Genomic DNA, 17172 nt, shown 5'->3' on the forward strand with positions numbered 1-17172 from the left:
GAGGCTGAGGCAGGAGAATGGCGTGAACCCAGGAGGCGGAGCTTGCAGTGAGCCAGGATCGTGCCACTGCACTCCAGCTTGGGCGACAGAGCGAGACTCTGTCTCAAAAAAAAAAAAAAAGAAAATATTTTGGTAGAAAGGCACTGAAGATCAGCCACTCTTGTCGGATGGAGGACTTTATGTGTGTGTCTTTAAGCAAACATGTAAGGAAACTGCCTCTTTCCTTAGTCAACAAGACCAGATTCTTGAGCTGGCAATGGAAAGAGCATCTCCAAGTAGGGAGAGGTGGTTGCATCTGGAAGCCCCAACTCTCATCCTGACCCCCTGGGCAATCTCTTATTCATGAAGTCTGCCACACAGATCTGATGGGGTGTGTATATGTGCCATCTTCCTGTTAATGATCTAGACAGGCGTGATGGGCCCTTCCTGAGTGGCTATTAAATGGGGATGTTTTGAGAGTAAGTCGGGTGTGTGTGTGGAGGGGGGTGAGGGTGTTTCAATGATTGGGAGGTGCCTCTGGGGCCAGAGATGCTAAGCATCCAACAATGCAAGGCAGAGTCCAGTACAAAGTGCCTGTAGCCCTCCCGGTGAGAAACACTGCATGAGGCTCAGCACGACCATGAGATCAGGCTGAAACACTTAAATATGATTTCATAAAGGCTTAAAGCCAGAACGTGAAAATAAATAAAAGGCCAGGCACGGTGGCTCATGCCTGTAATCCCAGCACTTTAGGGGGGCCAAGGCAAGAGGACTGCTTGAGGCCAGGCATTCAAGACCAGCCTGGGCAACATAGTGAGACCCAGTCTCTACAAAAAATTTAAAAATTAGCCAGGTGTGGTGGCACGTGCCTGGAGCTACTTGGGAAGTTAAGGTGAGAGGATCGCTTGAGCCCAGGAGTTCAAGGCTGCAGTGAGCTATGATCATGCCACTGCACCCCCAACCAGGGTGACATAGTGAGACCCTATCTCAATAAAAATAAAAAAATAAATAGAGTATCATATAATGAGGCACATTAGGAGATGAAGTTTATTCTCCAGGTTGGGAGGCTCCAACCCATCTGTAGCCCTAGGTTCCCTTTGTGGGGAGCGCCAACAGAGCACCCACCACCTTAAACTCCAGCTTAGATCCCAGTTCCTTGTCCCCTGACCTAGGTCCTACAGGGTAGAGTGCAGTGGCTCGATCTCGGCTCACTGTAACCTCAGACTCCTGGGGTCAAGCGATCCCTCCTCCTCAGCCAAGTAGCAGAGACTACAGGTGTGTGCCACCACTCCCACCTAATTTTTTTATTTTTAGTTTTTGTAGAGATGGGGTCTCACTATGTTGCCCAGGCTGGGTCCTACCTTCTACCTTCTGTTTAGGTGTGATCACAGAAAACGTGTCTCCCTGTGAGGAAAATTTGCCCTCTCCTCCCCAGCTACAAGACAGGGTTGTGGCCTAGCTTTGCTGCACCAAAAGAACACATGAACACATGACAGAGTAGAATATGGCACTTAGGGATTCCTTGAAGAGCAGAAGCAGGACCAGAGTGGGGTTGCACAGCACCTCTGCAGTAAATCTGGCAAGGCTTGGCAGGCCAGTCCTCAGTGTTTCTAGGGAAACGGGAACCCAGTAGCAGAGTCCCCCAGAGGCCCCATTCCTAGCAACTGGCAACCAAAGCCCGTTATTCCTGCGTGAACCCCTCCTGACCACACTGGCAGGGGCAACATGGTGGCCAACCTGGGGGAGCTGGCCAAGCTTCGAGACCTGCCCAAGCTGCGAGCCTTGGTGCTGCTCGATAACCCATGCACGGAGGAAACCAACTACCGCCAGGAGGCCCTGGTGCAGATGCCATACCTCGAACGCCTGGACAAGGAATTCTATGAGGAGGAGGAACGGGCTGAGGCTGATGAGATTCGACAGAGTCTGAAGGAAGACAAGGAGAAGGAGCAGGAGCCTGAGCCCAAGCGTGACCTGGAACTGGAACAGTCATTGATCTAGCGGCAGTTCTAGCCTCTAAAGATAGTAAGGAAGCCTGCAGGGAGGCAGTGGGAGGAGGCCAAGGGCTGGGCAGGTAGGGAAAGAGGCAAGAGGGGAAGCTGCTGCAGAAGGAGGTGGGGGAGGAAAGCATCAGACAAGCAGAACCCTTAAAGAGAGCAGGGTTAGGAGTCAGGGAGAGGAAAAGGGACCCGTGGGGCCTGGGACCAGCTGAGAAAGGCTTAGGAGGCCAGGAGAGTAAGTGAAAAGAATTGGGGTGGCCGGCAGAGGAGTTGATGGGGGTGGGGCAGCCATACCTGACACAGAGTGAAGTCTGCTAGGAAAGGACAGGTGTGGGTGCATGGTAGGGGCTGCAGGGGAAGGCTGGTGGTGTATGCAGCTGGACCTAGGAGAGAAGCAGGAGAGGAAGATCCTGCACAAAAAATTTGAGCTAAAAATAACAGGACATAGAGGTGGGGGAAGAAAAGAGGGCAGAGTGAGGCAGAAGGAGACTGAAGAGATGAGGATGGCCGCCAGGCACTTTAGATAGGGCAGAGGCTTTATTTATTTACTTCGGTTTTTGTTTTTGTTTTTGTTTTTGTTTTTTTGAGAGGGAGTCTCCCTCAGTCTCCAGGCTGGAGTGCAATGGCGTGATGATCTGGGCTCACTGCAAACTCCGTCTCCCGGGTTCAAGCAATTCTCCTGCCTCAGCTTCCCGAGTAGCTGGGACTACAGGCGCATGCCACCAGGCCTGGCTAATTTTTGTATTTTTAGTAGAAACGGGGTTTCACCACGTTAGCCAGGATGGTCTCGATCTCCTGACCTCGTGATGTGCCCGCCTCAGCCTCCCAAAGTGCTGGGATTACAGGCGTGAGGCACAGCGCCCGTTCCCTATTTACTTCTGTTTTCTACCTCCAGGAGATCAAAAACGCTGGCCTTCAGACCTGATCGGACTCCCAGGGGGACCACCACATTCATACCCCCTAGGGCGAGGACAGAGGATACCTCTTTTTGCCCCAAAGCTGGAAATTCATCACAACCTGAGGCCCAGGATCCGCTCTGTGCGGGTCCTCTGGGCAGTGTGGGGTGCAGAGTGGGGTGCCTAGGCCTGAGCGCTGCCTGGAGCCTAGGCCGGGGGCCGCCCTCGGGCAGGTGTGGGTGGGAGCCAAGCCCGCGTGGGCCGCGGGGTGCTGGTAGGAGTGGTTGGAGAGACTTGCGGAGGCGGCTGGGGTGTTCGGATTTCCAATAAAGAGACAGTGTGATGCTCCTGTGTCTGACCGGGTTTGTGAGACATTAAGGCTGTCTTGAGCTTCACTGGCAGTGTGGGCCTTCGTACCCGGGCTACAGGGGTGCGGCTCTGTTACTTTCGAGTGGGTTGGGCCGTGGGTATGAGCACTTGTGTGCACGGGGGGGCCAGGTCGTGGGTGCCCCCACCCTTCCCCCATCCTCCCCCCTCCCCCACTCCACCCGCGTCGGTCCCCCACCCGCGCTAGTACGTGCGCCTCCGCCGGCAGCTCCTGACTCATCGGGGGCTCCGGGTCACATGCGCCCGCTCGGCCCTATAGGCGCCTCCTCCGCCCGCCGCCCGGGAGCCGCAGCCGCCGCCGCCGCCGCTGCCACTCCCGCTCTCTCCGCGCCGCCGTCGCCACCGCCACCGCCACTACCACTGGCTGAGTCTGCAGTCCAGAGGTGAAGCCCCCGCCGGGCCCCGAGACCCTGCGGCCCCCTCCCCTTGCCGCGGCGCCCCTGCCCCCTTTACCCGGTGCCGCTGCGCACCTCTCCGCATCTCTGGCCCGGTGCAGCTACGCACCTGCTCGGCCGCCCGCGCCCAGGGCGCCCTCCCTCCCTGGCCTTCCCCGCCCGCTGCCCTAGCTTTCTGGCCCTCTCCGCGCCTGTCTCTAACTGCGCCTCTCCACCCTTGCCTGCCTTTCTCCCGGTGCTCACCCTCACCTACGGTTCTGTCCATTTGTTTCTAAGTTGGGAGCCTCTCCGGGCGGTGCATTTTTATCCTGGCGTGTCCCTTTTGGTTTGCATTTCGGGAAATGTCTTCTCTCACCCTTTCTCACCGCCCCCCCGCCAGACTTCCCTTGGACTCCCCTCTCTTCTGCTCTTCCCCACGACGCCCCTCTCCGTTCGCGCTTCCTCCCCTCAGCTGCACGGGGGAGGGATGGAAGAAGTGGGGATTTGTCGGGGCGCAGGGAGGAGGACAGGCCCAGCTGGTCTCCACTCCCCACCGGCTCCTATCCTCTTCACTTCCCGCTGCAACCCCCAGGGACTGCAGGGCCTTTCTCAGGACCCTCTCCCCCGACACCTCTACTGCGTGCGCCTTTCGCGGGAAGAGGAAGGAGACACGTTTGGGAGAGAGTGGGACCTTGGGGAAGGGGCAGAGTTCAGGCAGCTGAGGTGTTAAGTTGGGGAGGGATGGGGGCTCTGGAAGAGAGGCCCAGGCAACCCATCCTCTTCGTGGCTCCCAGGAGAAATGCAAGCCTGGCAGCCATTCCGCTCTGAGGAGATCTGGGGGAACCCCACTGGCTGGCCAAGCTGCAAAGAGGCGCGGGAACCACCGTCGTGCCCCTCCCCTCCTCACTGCAGTGTTCTCCCATCTCATCATCTGATCGTACCCCGCCCCCCACTGCAGTGACCTCCCCTTCCTCACTGCATTGACCTTCTCCTCTTCCCAGGGGGGAGGGGGAATCCCTTCTACAGCCCTAGACTGCAGCCAGCACCTCCCTACCCACCCCCAACCCCACTGCAGTAACCTCTTTCCCATCCCTCCCAGCCTCCTGCCCCGCCCATTGATCTCAGGCTCCACCCCTCTAAGCCTCTTATCTTTCTCCTTCCTTCCCTTCCACCCGAGGAGATCCCAGCCATCATGTCCATAGAGAAGATCTGGGCCCGGGAGATCCTGGACTCCCGCGGGAACCCCACAGTGGAGGTGGATCTCTGTACTGCCAAAGGTAATGGGTGTGGCATGGGCCTTCCTACAGCCCTAGCTTTTCCACCGCCAGGCTGGGTTTGGCCAGGGGTTCGGAGGCCTTTTTTGATATCCAGGGGGATGGGGTGCTGGGCCAGGCTCACAAGCCTGGGTTGTAAAGGTTGGATCCTCCTTGTCCAGGGAGCCAGGGTAGGTGAGTCTGTGTTCGAGTTGAGCGTGTGAGGCATGCCCTGCCTCTGTGTGTCTTCCTGTGCACCTGCATGTGTGCAGACGTGTGCTGCGAGCAATTTCCTTTTTGCGGGCTCCCACTTGTGCGTGTGGGGCCTCAGATGGGCGGATGAGGAGGCCACTTCTTGTGCATCTGCCTCTGTGTGTGGCGGGGGGTGGGGGAGACGTTAGGGAGCAGTGTGGGGAGAGAGCTAGATGTGGTAGGCAGGAAGTTTAGAGCCAGAAGGCTGAAGGACTCCCTGGCCCTGTGTTCGCTTCACTCCCTCTCATTCCATGTTCCTCCTTTAGGTCTTTTCAGGGCTGCAGTGCCCAGTGGAGCCTCTACCGGCATCTATGAGGCCCTGGAGCTGAGAGATGGAGACAAACAGCGTTACTTAGGCAAAGGTGAGGTTCTTTCTCTTTTCCAGACTTTCCCCAACCTCAGCCTTATGCCCCTACCTCACACCAGTCCCCAGTCCTCCTCTAGCATGCCTTCCCCTCCTCCCATTGTCCCTTCCGGCCCCTCCTGGCCTGACCCAGTCCAGCCTCTTCCTTTCCCCAGGTGTCCTGAAGGCAGTGGACCACATCAACTCCACCATCGCGCCAGCCCTCATCAGCTCAGTGAGGCCCGCTCTTTGCTGGGGATAGCAGGGCCAGAGTTCTGGAAGGAATCCTGGAGCAGGGCAGGAGGAAGGGGAGAAAGAATGCCCACTTTTAGGAATCATGGTCACGAGGGGGAAGGGTGGGGAACAGATTCCTTACTGCCCCTGGTCCCATGGGGGTTCAGGTCCCCTAATCCAGGCAGACCCCTGTCACAGGGACCTGGTTGGGCCCTGACCAAATGTGAGCTTGGGTGTGAATGAGGGGACCCTCCGCCTGAGGGCTCAGCCTCCAGCCTGGCCCCGGGTGATGGAGGCTCTGCCCTCAGGGTCTGTCTGTGGTGGAACAAGAGAAACTGGACAACCTGATGCTGGAGTTGGATGGGACTGAGAACAAATGTGAGCCGGGGCTGGGAGAAAGTGGGGAAGCATCAGGGTGGGGAGGCGTGGAGCAAATAGACAGCTGAAGGGCCAGTGCTGTAATGGCTTCCTCAGGAATGACTGTCAGGGGCCTCCTCCTCCCAAAGCCGGAGCAAGGGGAGATGAGTTTAGCTGCAGGGGGAGGGACTGACATTAGGCAGAAGGAAGACCTTCTTTGTAGCATATATAGGAGGGGGTTGGCCTGAGAGAGTCTGTGGTCTCAGGGATATTTGGACAGAGGTGCGGCTCTCTGCTGCTTCCAGTCTCCTCCTCCCCACCCATTCCTCTCCCTGCTGTTTTCAGGAGAGCATGGATGAGGTGTTGCTGGGGCAGGGGTAGGGAGGGAGGAGGGGGTCTCCTTTACTGGCTCCTTTTGGAGACTACAGATGGAGGCAGGAGCTAGAAGGAGAAGGGGACATTGTGCTCAGCACCTTCCTCTATAATCTTCCAGCCAAGTTTGGGGCCAATGCCATCCTGGGTGTGTCTTTGGCCGTGTGTAAGGCAGGGGCAGCTGAGCGGGAACTGCCCCTGTATCGCCACATTGCTCAGCTGGCCGGGAACTCAGACCTCATCCTGCCTGTGCCGGTGAGCGCTGAGCTGTGCCTGTGACTCTCCCAGGGGTGGGTGGGGGAGGGGGCATGCAATTCATGAGGAATGATGGGAGGAAAATGAATTGGGGGAGGTAAAGAGGAAGGATGGGGACGTGAGATTTAGTCCGGGAAGCTGGGGGAAGTTTGGGATCTTGAGTTAAGACTCCTGGGGCAGGCAGGGAGGGGCTCTTTGACCCTTCTGTCTTTCTGCGGCTTCCCAGGCCTTCAACGTGATCAATGGTGGCTCTCATGCTGGAAACAAGCTGGCCATGCAGGAGTTCATGATCCTCCCAGTGGGAGCTGAGAGCTTTCGGGATGCCATGCGACTGGGTGCAGAGGTCTACCATACACTCAAGGGAGTCATCAAGGACAAATATGGCAAGGATGCCACTAATGTGGGGGATGAAGGTGGCTTTGCCCCCAATATCCTCGAGAACAGTGAAGGTGAGGCCAAGAGCCCCACTGCCAGCTCTAAGTCTTACCCTACTGCAGGACATCAGAAAGGGCCACACACTTCACCAAGTCCTGAGTAGGTGTGGAGGGTCCTCGGACTCTGCAAACTCCAAAAGTTACCAGTTCTTAGAGTGGATTGCAGGGGGCTTCCCAAATTCACATGCAGACCTAGGGGGCCAGTCTTTCATCTGCCTAGCCGGATGTGTTAGCATCTGTTAAGTTGTCACTGGAGGGCCAGGCGCGGTGGCTCATGCCTGTAATCCCAGCACTTTGGGAGGCTGAGGCGTGTGGATCACTTGAGGAGTGAGACCAGGAGTTTGAGACCAGCCTGGCCAACATGGTGAAACCCCGTCTCTACTAAAAATACAAAAATTAGCTGGGCATGGTGGTGCGTGCCTGTAATCACAGCTACTAGTGGGGCTGAAGCAGGAGGATGGCTTGTACCTGGGAGGCGGAGGTTGTGGTGAGCCGAGATTGTGCCACTACACTCCAGCCTGGGTAACAGAGCGAGACTCCGTCTAAAAAAAAAAAAAAAAAAGTTGTCACTGGAGCCCTTGGGAATACTGGGAGATGGTCTGGGTGACCTGTTGGATTCATCCCATCCGTTCGAAATCTGTCCTGTCCCCATTCCAACCTCCTAGGCCTCTAGAACCCCTAATTTTTCTGTGCCTTGGGAGAAACTGTATAGGGAATGGAAACAATGTAGGTAGTGGTTAAAAGTTAAGATTCTGGGGCCAAATTACCTGGATGTATTTGAACCCTGACTTGTGAAGTTACTGCGGGTGATCTTTCTTACTTCTCTCTGGAAATAATAACAGAATCTAGCTCATAGTAGTGTGAGGTTGAAACGAAATAGACATGAAATGCTTAGGCGACATGCTGCCAATGAAAAGATAATAAGTATTATTAGCAGAATTCCACTGCTCTGTGTTCCTAGATGTCCTCTCCTCCCAGTCCTGGGGATAACCCCAGTAGCAACCCCACCACACTTCCCTCAGGAACGGTCCTCCACCTCTGCCCCGAATGTCTTTTCTTTCCCTCCTCCTCGCCCATCCCTCTTGCTTGTACTATAATCTCACTGTATTCTGTCCCCAGCCTTGGAGCTGGTGAAGGAAGCCATCGACAAGGCTGGCTATACGGAAAAGATCGTCATTGGCATGGATGTTGCTGCCTCAGAGTTCCATCGTGATGGCAAATACGACTTGGACTTCAAGTCTCCCGCTGATCCTTCCCGATACATCACTGGGGACCAGCTGGGGACACTCTACCAGGACTTTGTCAGGGACTATCCTGGTGAGAGGAAGCAGTGTGAGGGGGAGGTCTGGGGGCAGGCAGTGTCCCAGCAACTCTGGACCTTATGGGGTGCTGACTCAGGCACCAGGTGGAGGTGTCCTAAGAAGAACCTGAGAACCAGGGAGAGGGTGCAGGAGCCACCTGCAAAGACTGGGCTTTGTATGTAGTGTAAAAGTGCAGGTACCCGAGACTAATCTGTTCTATCTGCCTCAGATCCTGATTAAAGTCATGGGTTCTGAAAATTACTGGGGTCAGGGGGAAGGCTCTGGAAGAAACCAGGGATGGTGAGAGGGTGACTGGATCTAGCAGAGAACTAGAATATTTCGGTATCTTTGATTGATGAAATTGTGGATGCTGAATGGAGCTGGGACTGATGTGTGAGTAGAAAGAAGGCTGAGGGGGACTGAATTAGCTTCTGCAAGTCTGCCCAGGGCCTTTACCCCAGGAAGGAGGCAGTTGGTCTCCATCTTCCTGAAACAGAGCGAAAGAAAATAAACATAATTGCAGAATTAAGGATTTGGATTAGCAATGAGGAAGGGCTTCCTGGGGGTGAGAACAGGAAAATGCAAAGTTAGGTTGTGAACCCTTGTTACTGGAAGATTTTTTTGTTTTTTGGATTTCTGTTGTTGTTGTTTGTTTGTTCTTTGTTTTTTGTTTTTTTGAGACGGGGTTTCACTCTTCTTGCCCAGACTGGAGTGCAATGGCGCCATCTCGGCTCACCACAACCTCCACCTCCTGGATTCAAGCGATTCTTCTGCCTCAGCCTCCCGAATAGCTGGGATTACAGGCATGTGCCACCATGCCTGGCTAATTTTGTATTTTTAGTAGAGACAGAGGTCTCTCCATGTTGGTCAGGCTGGTCTCCAACTCCCAACTCAGGTGATCCGCCTGCCTTGGCCTCCCAAAGTGCTGGGATTATAGGCGTGAGCCACCACACCCGGCAGGTTTCCTTTTAATTAATTTTTTTTTTTTTTTTTTTTTTTTGTAGAGACAGGGTTTAGCCATGGTGCTCATGGCTGGTCTCGACCTCCTGGGCTCAAGTGATCCACATGCCTCGGCCTCCCAAAGTGCTGGGATAACAGGCATGAGCCACTGTGCCCAGCCCATGGAAGTGGAGCGAGATCTCCGCTCACTGCATGATTCTCTTAGCCTCCCAAGTAGCTGGGATTACAGGTGCGCACCACCATGCCTGGCTAATTTTTGTATGATTAGTAAAGATGTGGTTTCGCCATGTTTGCCAGGTGGTTCAAACTCCCAACCTCAGGTGATCCACTTGCTTTGGCCTTCCAAAGTGCTGGGATTACAGGCGTGAGTCAGTGCACCTGGCCTGTTTTTTTGTTTGTTTGTTTGTTTTGTTTTGTTTTGTTTTTGAGATGGAGTCTCGCTCTGTCGCCCACGCTGGAGTGCAGTGGCGTGATCTCCACTCATTGCAAGTTCCGCCTCCCGGGTTCATGCCATTCTCCTGCCTCAGTCTCCTGTGTAGCTGGGACTATAGAGGCCCGCCACCGCGACCGGCTAATTTTTTTTTGTATTTTTAGTAGAGATGGAGTTTCACCGTGTTAGCCAGGATGGTCTCGATCTCCTGACCTCGTGATCCGCCCGTCTCGGCCTCCCAAAGTGCTGGGATTACAGGCTTGAGCCACTGTGCCCGGCTGTCTTTTTTTTTGAGACAGAGTCTTGCTCTGTCGCCCAGGCTGGCATGCAGGGGTGCGAACTCTGACTCCCAGGTTCAAGTGATTCTCATGCCTCAGCCTCCCCAGTAGCTGGGATTACAGGCATGTGCCACTATGCTCGGCTAATTTTTGTATTTTTAGTAGAGACGGAGTTTCACTCTGTTGGTCAGGGAACTCCTGTCCTCAAATGATACGTTCACCTCAGTATCCCAAAGTGCTGGGATTACAGGCATAAGCCACTGTGCCTGGCCTCTCCCTGTAAGGTTTTATGAAATAAGAATCAGGAGCCAGGCATGGTGGCTCATGCCTGTAATCTCATCACTTTGGGAAGCTGAGGCAGAAGGATCGCTTGAATCCAGGAGTTCGAGACCGGCTTGGCAATACAGTGAGACCTCATCTCTACAAAAATTTTAAAAATTAGCTGAGTGTGGTGCCACATGCCTATAGTCCCTGCTACTCAGGAGGCTGAGGTGGCAGGATCACTTGATTTGGGGAGGTGGAGGTTGCAGTGAGCTGATATTGTGTCACTGCACTCCAGCCTGGATGACAGAGTGAGACTCTGTCTCAAAAAAAAAAAAGGTTAAGAACCAGGGCAGGCTTACACTGGGGGGATTTGTCTTAGCAAGGATGAACAGGTATAGTTAACCAAGGGCCTGTCCATTTCAGGGAATAAAGGGGCATGTTCCTGCCTGATGTAGAGGCCCAGGGAAGATGAACAGCCCCCACCCCCCATGCTCTCTCTGCAGTGGTCTCCATTGAGGACCCATTTGACCAGGATGACTGGGCTGCCTGGTCCAAGTTCACAGCCAATGTAGGGATCCAGATTGTGGGTGATGACCTGACAGTGACCAACCCAAAGCGTATTGAGCGGGCAGTGGAAGAAAAGGCCTGCAACTGTCTGCTGCTCAAGGTCAACCAGATCGGCTCGGTCACTGAAGCCATCCAAGCGTGAGTGACTTCGGGCCCTCTCCTGTGTGGTCCTCGTTTCCATAAGACTCCTCTTGCAAGTGCTCCAGCCTAATTCTACCCAGGGATGCCAAAGAGAGCAGGGAACCTGGAATCATCATCATCACAGTTCTCTCACCTCTGCCCCTCCACCCCTGATTCTCTGCTCCCCTCCCAGATAGCTTTCCCCTAGATGTTTCCTGACATAGACCAAGGTTGGGGCTGGGAAGAGAGTGCCCAGTGTGAGGGCTGGAGAAGCAGTGCTGTGTGTGGATACAGGTGCAAGCTGGCCCAGGAGAATGGCTGGGGGGTCATGGTGAGTCATCGCTCAGGAGAGACGGAGGACACATTCATTGCTGACCTGGTGGTGGGGCTGTGCACAGGCCAGGTGAGTGAGGCAGCCTGGTGAGTGAAGATAACTCTCTGTGGGACTGGTATTTCTAGCTCACCCACCTGGTCTCTCCTTCCAGGTGTTTGAGGGTGTCAGGGGAGTTTCAGGAGAGCAGAAGTTTCTTTTCAGGGGTGAGAGGGCAGCCACTGAGCTGCAAATCCTTTGAAATGTTTCAGATCAAGACTGGTGCCCCATGCCGTTCTGAACGTCTGGCTAAGTACAACCAGCTCATGAGGTGAGGGTCCCTGGGGTGGGAGCCCCTGGCCCAGAGGGCTAAAGGCCCCATTTGCCTGCCGGACCATCTCTAGCACTCAGGGCCTGGATGACAGTCCATTTCCACATAATATTGGTTTTTGCTTCCTGGGTTTATTGATGGCCTGATTGACAGATCCCAGAGATCACATGGGAAAGCCAGGGAATGCTCAGCCTTGGGGCAGGACACAAAAGCAGGTGGTGTGGGGGTGGTTGGAGTCTGGGGGACCCCCTAGAGAGAGAAGCAGGATCCTTCTGCATCCCTGACCACCTCCTTTGTGGTTCATGTCTCTCAGAATTGAGGAAGAGCTGGGGGATGAAGCTCGATTTGCCGGACATAACTTCCGTAATCCCAGTGTGCTGTGATTCCTTTGCTTGCCTGGAGACGTGGAACCTCTGTCTCATCCTCCTGGAACCTTGCTGTCCTGATCTGTGATAGTTCACCCTGTGAGATCCCCTGAGTCCCAGGGTTTCCAGAACTTCCCTGATTGACCTGCTCCGGCTGCTCCTTGGCTTACCTGACCTCTTGCTGTCTCTGCTCACCCTCCTTTCTGGGCCCTACTCGTTGGGGTTCTGCACTTTCCACTTCTTCCTTTCTCTTTCTCTCTTCCCTCAAAAACTAGAAATGTGAATGAGGATTATTATAAAAGGGGGTCTGTGGAAGAATGATCAGCGTCTGTGATGGGAGTGTCAGGGTTGGTGTGCTGAGGTGTTAGAGAGGGACCATGTGTCACTTGTGCTTTGCTCTTGTCCCATGTGTTTTCCACTTTGCATATGAGCCATGAACTGTGCATAGTGCTGGGGTGGAGGGGAGTGCTGGGCGTGTGATCATGCCTGGCTAATAAGGCTTTAGTGTATTTATTTATTTATTTATTTATTTTATTTGCTTTTCATTCATCCCATTAATCATTTCCCCATAACTCAATGGCCTAAAACTGGCCTGACTTGAGGGAACGATGTGTCTGTATTTCATGTGGCTGTAGATCCCAAGATGACTGGGGTAGGAGGTCTTGCTAGAATGGGAAGGGTCATCGAAAGGGCCTTGACATCAGTTCCTTTGTGTGTACTCACTGAAGCCTGCGTTGGTCCAGAGCGGAGGCTGTGTGCCTGGGGGAGTTTTCCTCTCTACATCTCTCCCCAACCCTAGGTTCCCTGTTCTTCCTCCAGCTGCACCAGAGCAACCTCTCACTCCCCATGCCACGTTCCACGGTTGCCAGCACCTCTGTGGCACTGAAATGAGCACCACCATTAAAGTCTGAATCAGTGTACTGTTGTGTCTGAGGAGTCTTACTCTAGTCCATATGAGGGGAGAGAAGATGGAGCACCTGGAAGCTGGTGAAACTGGACAGCAGAACTGGGGAGGGCACAAAAAGAGGAAGACAGACAACAAATATGGCCAAGATGATGGCACTGCCTACCCCATTCTGGCTAGGTGGGGTGCATGTGGCCCCTACTTTCTTAGCAGCAGGCTTGGCTCCCAGACCCGGGTGAATTAAGGGGTTCAAGAGCCCCTAAAAGCATAAAATATTGTGTGTGTATGTGTATTTTGGGGGAAAGGGGGTCTAAGGTGTTTTCATATCCAAAGGGCTTGTGGACTGGAGCAGCTCCTGTACTGGACCTCTGCCAACAAAAGCCTGGCTGGTTCTCGAATGGAACAGGACTTCCTGGCCATTACTCACTGCAAGATGGGGAAATGGGAAGGAAGAATGGTTCTGGGGGTAGTATAGAGAAGGACCTGAGGAAACAGAGTCCTCCAATAAACTGAAAATTCAGGGACGAAAGTGCTTAACAGACCCCTGGCTGGGTCAGACTAATAGTAGGGTTCCAATATGTGGCTAGAGACATATGACTCCTTAGCTATAACTCGTTAACTCTTATGGGGCCTCAGCGTTGAGATGCTCATTCTAGGTACCACCGAGGGGGACAGATCCCTTCCTCGTGGCTTGGATGCAACCTTGCGTCCCACAGATAGGGTCTGCACATGGGAGATCTAACCACTAGAGGGAGTTAGAGTTCTGCAGGACGCCATACTGGAGGCCAAGTGGGAGGAACTTCAAGCTGTCCCCTGTGGGCCTCCCACTCTGCTTCTGCTAAGGTCCGGTCCTGGCTCCCTCTGCCATCCTGCTCAGCTCCAGGGCTAAAATAGGATTCTAGTTTTGTATAGGCATGGCCCATTTCTTTTCTTGCCCTCCTTCCTGGGTCCCTGACACCTCAGCCATTTTCAATTCAAAGAGCTTCATGCCCCCTTTCCATTTCTGTGCCTTTTAATTTCAGTGTGGGCATCTCATCTTTCCCTTTTCTCCTGTCTCCTGGCGACCCTTTATGCCTCCCTTGGGGTTTCCTGTACTTTTCTCTGTGCCTCTCAGTTTTCTCTGGGGTCCCTGATACCTATCTTACCTTAGTAACTCCCAGACTGACCAGGACTATTCTAGTTTGAGCCTAGTTCCTAGCCTCTGTCCTTTCTTTCATCCCTCCTCACCAGGTCGCCTTCTCTGACAGTCTGGCCCCCCCATCCCCAAAGTACTGGGGTTGGATTGGGTTACAGCTAGCTCTGCCTGGGCCTTCCAGGCCCTTCTCTCCACTTTCCCTTTGTGCCGTTGCCTGGAGACCAATGGGTTGTGGGGGGCTGAGCCAGAGAGGGAGCTGGGGTGAGGGATGGCGGGGGCTGTGCGCGGGCGCGCGCGCGCGCGCTCGTGTGTGTGTGTGTGTGTGTGTGTGTGTGTGTGTGTGTGTGTGTGAGAGAGAGAGAGAGAGAGAGATGTCCCCTGCAGCTGGACTATAAGCCTCAGGTAGGGGAGGAATGGGAGAGGGTAGACACTGGTTTCTTTTGTGACTCTCACCATCCCCTATACCCACATATGCCTAAATTTTTCTTTTAGTCTCCATTGTAGCCCGTTCCTTAGTGATTAAAAAACACGGGAGAAGAGCTCAGCCTGGAAGGGATTTGGAAAGGGCTTGAGCCAAGGCCCAGTGGGAGTCTGAACTGAGTGGTGCAGAAAGAGAGGAAATGCAATGGGGAGAGAGGGCGAGGGGGAAAGGGGGAGCCCTGGAACAAAGCTGGGGGTGGGGAGGAGCAGGAGCTACCCTAGAACAAGAGGGAGTGGGGCGCACCGGGAGACAGGGAGCTGGCCTGGTCTCAGGGAGGCCCTGGGAGGGACTGGGAAGGTGTGCATGGAGTGGTGAGTGCCAACCAATTCAAGGGACTTCAGAGTGATGACTCATTCCCAGGCCAAGGAAGTGTTCCTGTTCCTGCGCCCAGTTCCCCAGTGCTCTGGAATCTTGCTTAGAGCTTTTGAGTATTCCCAGAACTTTGTTGAATCTGGCCCAAGGAATTGTGAGACAAAATCTACTGAGCTGCTCCAGAGCCAACCTCCTTCCTTCCCTGAAGGCAGGTGGGATCTTGCCAGTTCAGGGACCACCCTTAGCCTCCAGCAAGACTGGTCCCACAAGTACCCGGCCCCCACCCCAAATATGGAGCGCTACTGAGGGCTCCCAATCCACACTCCAGCTCCAGCTCTTCCGGTTTGCCAGCCTGCCTCCCTCCCATTCTCTGGCCTTCCCAATTTCTGCTGCCAAAAATCACCCTGTGTCCTTTGTCCTGGGAGATGTTGCTGCTTGGTGGAGGGCCAGGAGGGAGCCCAGGAGAAGGAACTGGTGGTGGGCTAGCCGAGGTGCTGGCTTCATGGCCGGCGGCAGACTGACTGCCAGAGGCTACCTGGAGAGCAGGGGAGGGAGAGGGAAGGGTTGGGAGGAGCCTGCAGTCTGTGGTGGGGACTATCTATACCTTAGAACAGGTGGGATTGAGGAACAAGGATACCTAGGGATTTGGGTCCACATTAAGCCCAATCTTCACCCGACTGCTTCCCTGTGACCCAGGGGATCTTCAGTGATGACTTTCAACAGATTTGAGAAGGAAAATGGAGATGCCACTAGATGGAAGGCCTGAGGATGGTGTCTCACTCCTCCAAGCTGTATCCCTTACCTATCTACCCATGGGCTTGCCAGCAACCCCCCCACCCCACCAAATCTGTCATTTTCTTTAACTGCCCTCCTTTCCCATCTCCATTTTCTTTTTCTTTGTTTTTCTTTTTTTTTTTTTGAGACGGAGTCTCGCTCTGTCGCCCAGGCTGGACTGCAGTGGTGCGATCTCTGCTCGCTGAAACCTTTGCCTCCTAGGTTCAAGGATTCTCCTGCCTCAGCCTCCCGAGTAGCTGGGATTACAGGCATGCGCCACCACACCCGGCTAATTTTTGTATTTTTAGTAGAGACGGGATTTCGCCATGTTGGCCAGGCTAGTCTTGAACTCCTGACAAGTGACCCGCCCGCCTCAGCCTCCCAAAGTGCTGAGATTACAGGCGTGAGCCCCCGCGCCGGCCCCATCTCCGTTTTATTTTCCCATCCATGATCTTTCCTCTTCCATACTGCCGCCAAAGGCCTTGTTCAGCTTACATTTCCTTCCAATCTTCTTATCCCCTCTTCCCCGTTCTGCTTGCCCAAGTAAATCCTCCTGGGCTCCACTGGGAGCCCCCACCCCCAGGATCCAGCCAGCCCCGTGTCTCCCACCCTCCTTTCCCATCCAGAGCCCTCCTTTCTCACCCAGAACCCATTTTCTCTAGAATTGGCACCTGGGTCCACCTCCTTCATCCCTTCTTAAGGTTCTTCACGTTCCCTCCTCTCTCCTCACTGACGTTTCCTCTGGACTTCTCTCTCCAGCTCTCCTTCACCCCCCCCACCCCCAATTATTATATTTCTGACTCTTTTCCCAACACGAATCACCCCCAAAAGCTTTACTGTCTTCCAGAAGCCCCATCTTCTTATATATGTCATCATTTCAATTTTTCTCCCTCCTTATGACCCCAAACTTCCATCCCATTCTCTCTGATAATAGACCCCAAACCCATCTGGCTCCATCTCTGCCACAGACCCCTCACCCCAAGCTTCTCTCACTTCTCACCAGGCACCCACAAAGCCCCCAGGCAGCTCCATCTTTCCAATCCAATCCCATTATCCCAATCTCTACCCCAGGATCCCCCAAACTCCTCCCACTTCACCTCTGCCACAGACCCGGTGGCCCCCAAACTTCAGCCTCCCCTCATCTGCCCTCACCACCCACAGCCCCTCCTACCTAGCCCTCTCCCGCGCCGGGCCCGCGGACTCCCCACATTCCGCCACCGCGAGCCCTCCCCGCGCCCCGGCCCCCTCGGCTTCGGCCTCGGCCAACTCGCGCGGCGCCTCCCCCTCTCCGGCTCCCCCTCTCTCCCCCCTCGCGGCTTGCCTCGCGCTCCCTCCCTCGCGTCTCCCTCCTGGCCCCTCTCTCCTCCGTTCCTCCGCGCTCCCTCCTTCTCCCTCTTCCTCCCTTCTCCCATCCCCCTCTCCCAGGCTCCCTCCCTTCGCCGTCCGCTTTCCTGTGCGAGTCGCTGGACGCACCGCCCAGCCCGTCCGCAGCCCCGTGCCGGGTCGG

General features: G+C 54.7%; 2 protein-coding genes across 9 annotated transcripts in view; both read left to right on the forward strand.

Annotated features, from left to right (window-relative positions):
• LRRC23 (leucine rich repeat containing 23) overlaps positions 1-3230 on the forward strand; it is a 10495-nt gene extending 7265 nt beyond the window's left edge. For 2 of the 4 annotated variants that reach the window (XM_011983020.1, XM_011983019.1), the window contains exons 7-8: positions 1698-2001; positions 2872-3230. In XM_011983020.1, coding sequence (XP_011838410.1) covers positions 1698-1977 — 280 coding nt within the window. In that variant the 3' untranslated portion in view covers positions 1978-2001; positions 2872-3230. The remainder of the gene's footprint in view (positions 1-1697; positions 2002-2871) is intronic. The other 2 variants (XM_011983017.1, XM_011983021.1) reach the window with 2 other exon arrangements.
• Positions 2726-12977, forward strand: ENO2 (enolase 2 (gamma, neuronal)). Of its 5 annotated transcripts, XM_011983013.1 has the most exons (13): positions 2726-2823; positions 3519-3642; positions 4814-4910; positions 5405-5500; positions 5658-5716; positions 6024-6093; positions 6566-6699; positions 6926-7148; positions 8253-8450; positions 10870-11071; positions 11348-11456; positions 11636-11694; positions 12008-12977. In XM_011983013.1, the coding sequence occupies exons 3-13, from the start codon at positions 4826-4828 to the stop codon at positions 12075-12077; spliced, it is 1305 nt and encodes a 434-aa protein (XP_011838403.1). In that variant the 5' UTR covers positions 2726-2823; positions 3519-3642; positions 4814-4825; the 3' UTR covers positions 12078-12977. The 5 variants fall into 5 exon arrangements, with proteins under 5 accessions (XP_011838403.1, XP_011838402.1, XP_011838406.1 ...); XM_011983012.1 differs by lacking the exon at positions 2726-2823 and having other exon boundaries at positions 3216-3642; XM_011983014.1 differs by lacking the exon at positions 2726-2823 and having other exon boundaries at positions 3311-3642; positions 4811-4910.
• Positions 12978-17172: the final 4195 nt, after the last annotated feature.

This window comes from Mandrillus leucophaeus, unplaced genomic scaffold (genome assembly GCF_000951045.1).
Source record: "Mandrillus leucophaeus isolate KB7577 unplaced genomic scaffold, Mleu.le_1.0 Scaffold245, whole genome shotgun sequence".
NCBI lineage: Eukaryota > Metazoa > Chordata > Mammalia > Primates > Cercopithecidae > Mandrillus > Mandrillus leucophaeus.

Coding starts and splice junctions, on each gene's coding strand:
- ENO2 (XM_011983013.1), top strand. CDS start 4,826: ATGTCCATAGAGAAGATCTGGGCCCGGGAGATCCTGGACTCCCGCGGG. Junction 4,911..5,404: donor GGATCTCTGTACTGCCAAAG/GTAATGGGTGTG, acceptor TTCCTCCTTTAG/GTCTTTTCAGGGCTGCAGTG. Junction 7,149..8,252: donor TATCCTCGAGAACAGTGAAG/GTGAGGCCAAGA, acceptor TTCTGTCCCCAG/CCTTGGAGCTGGTGAAGGAA.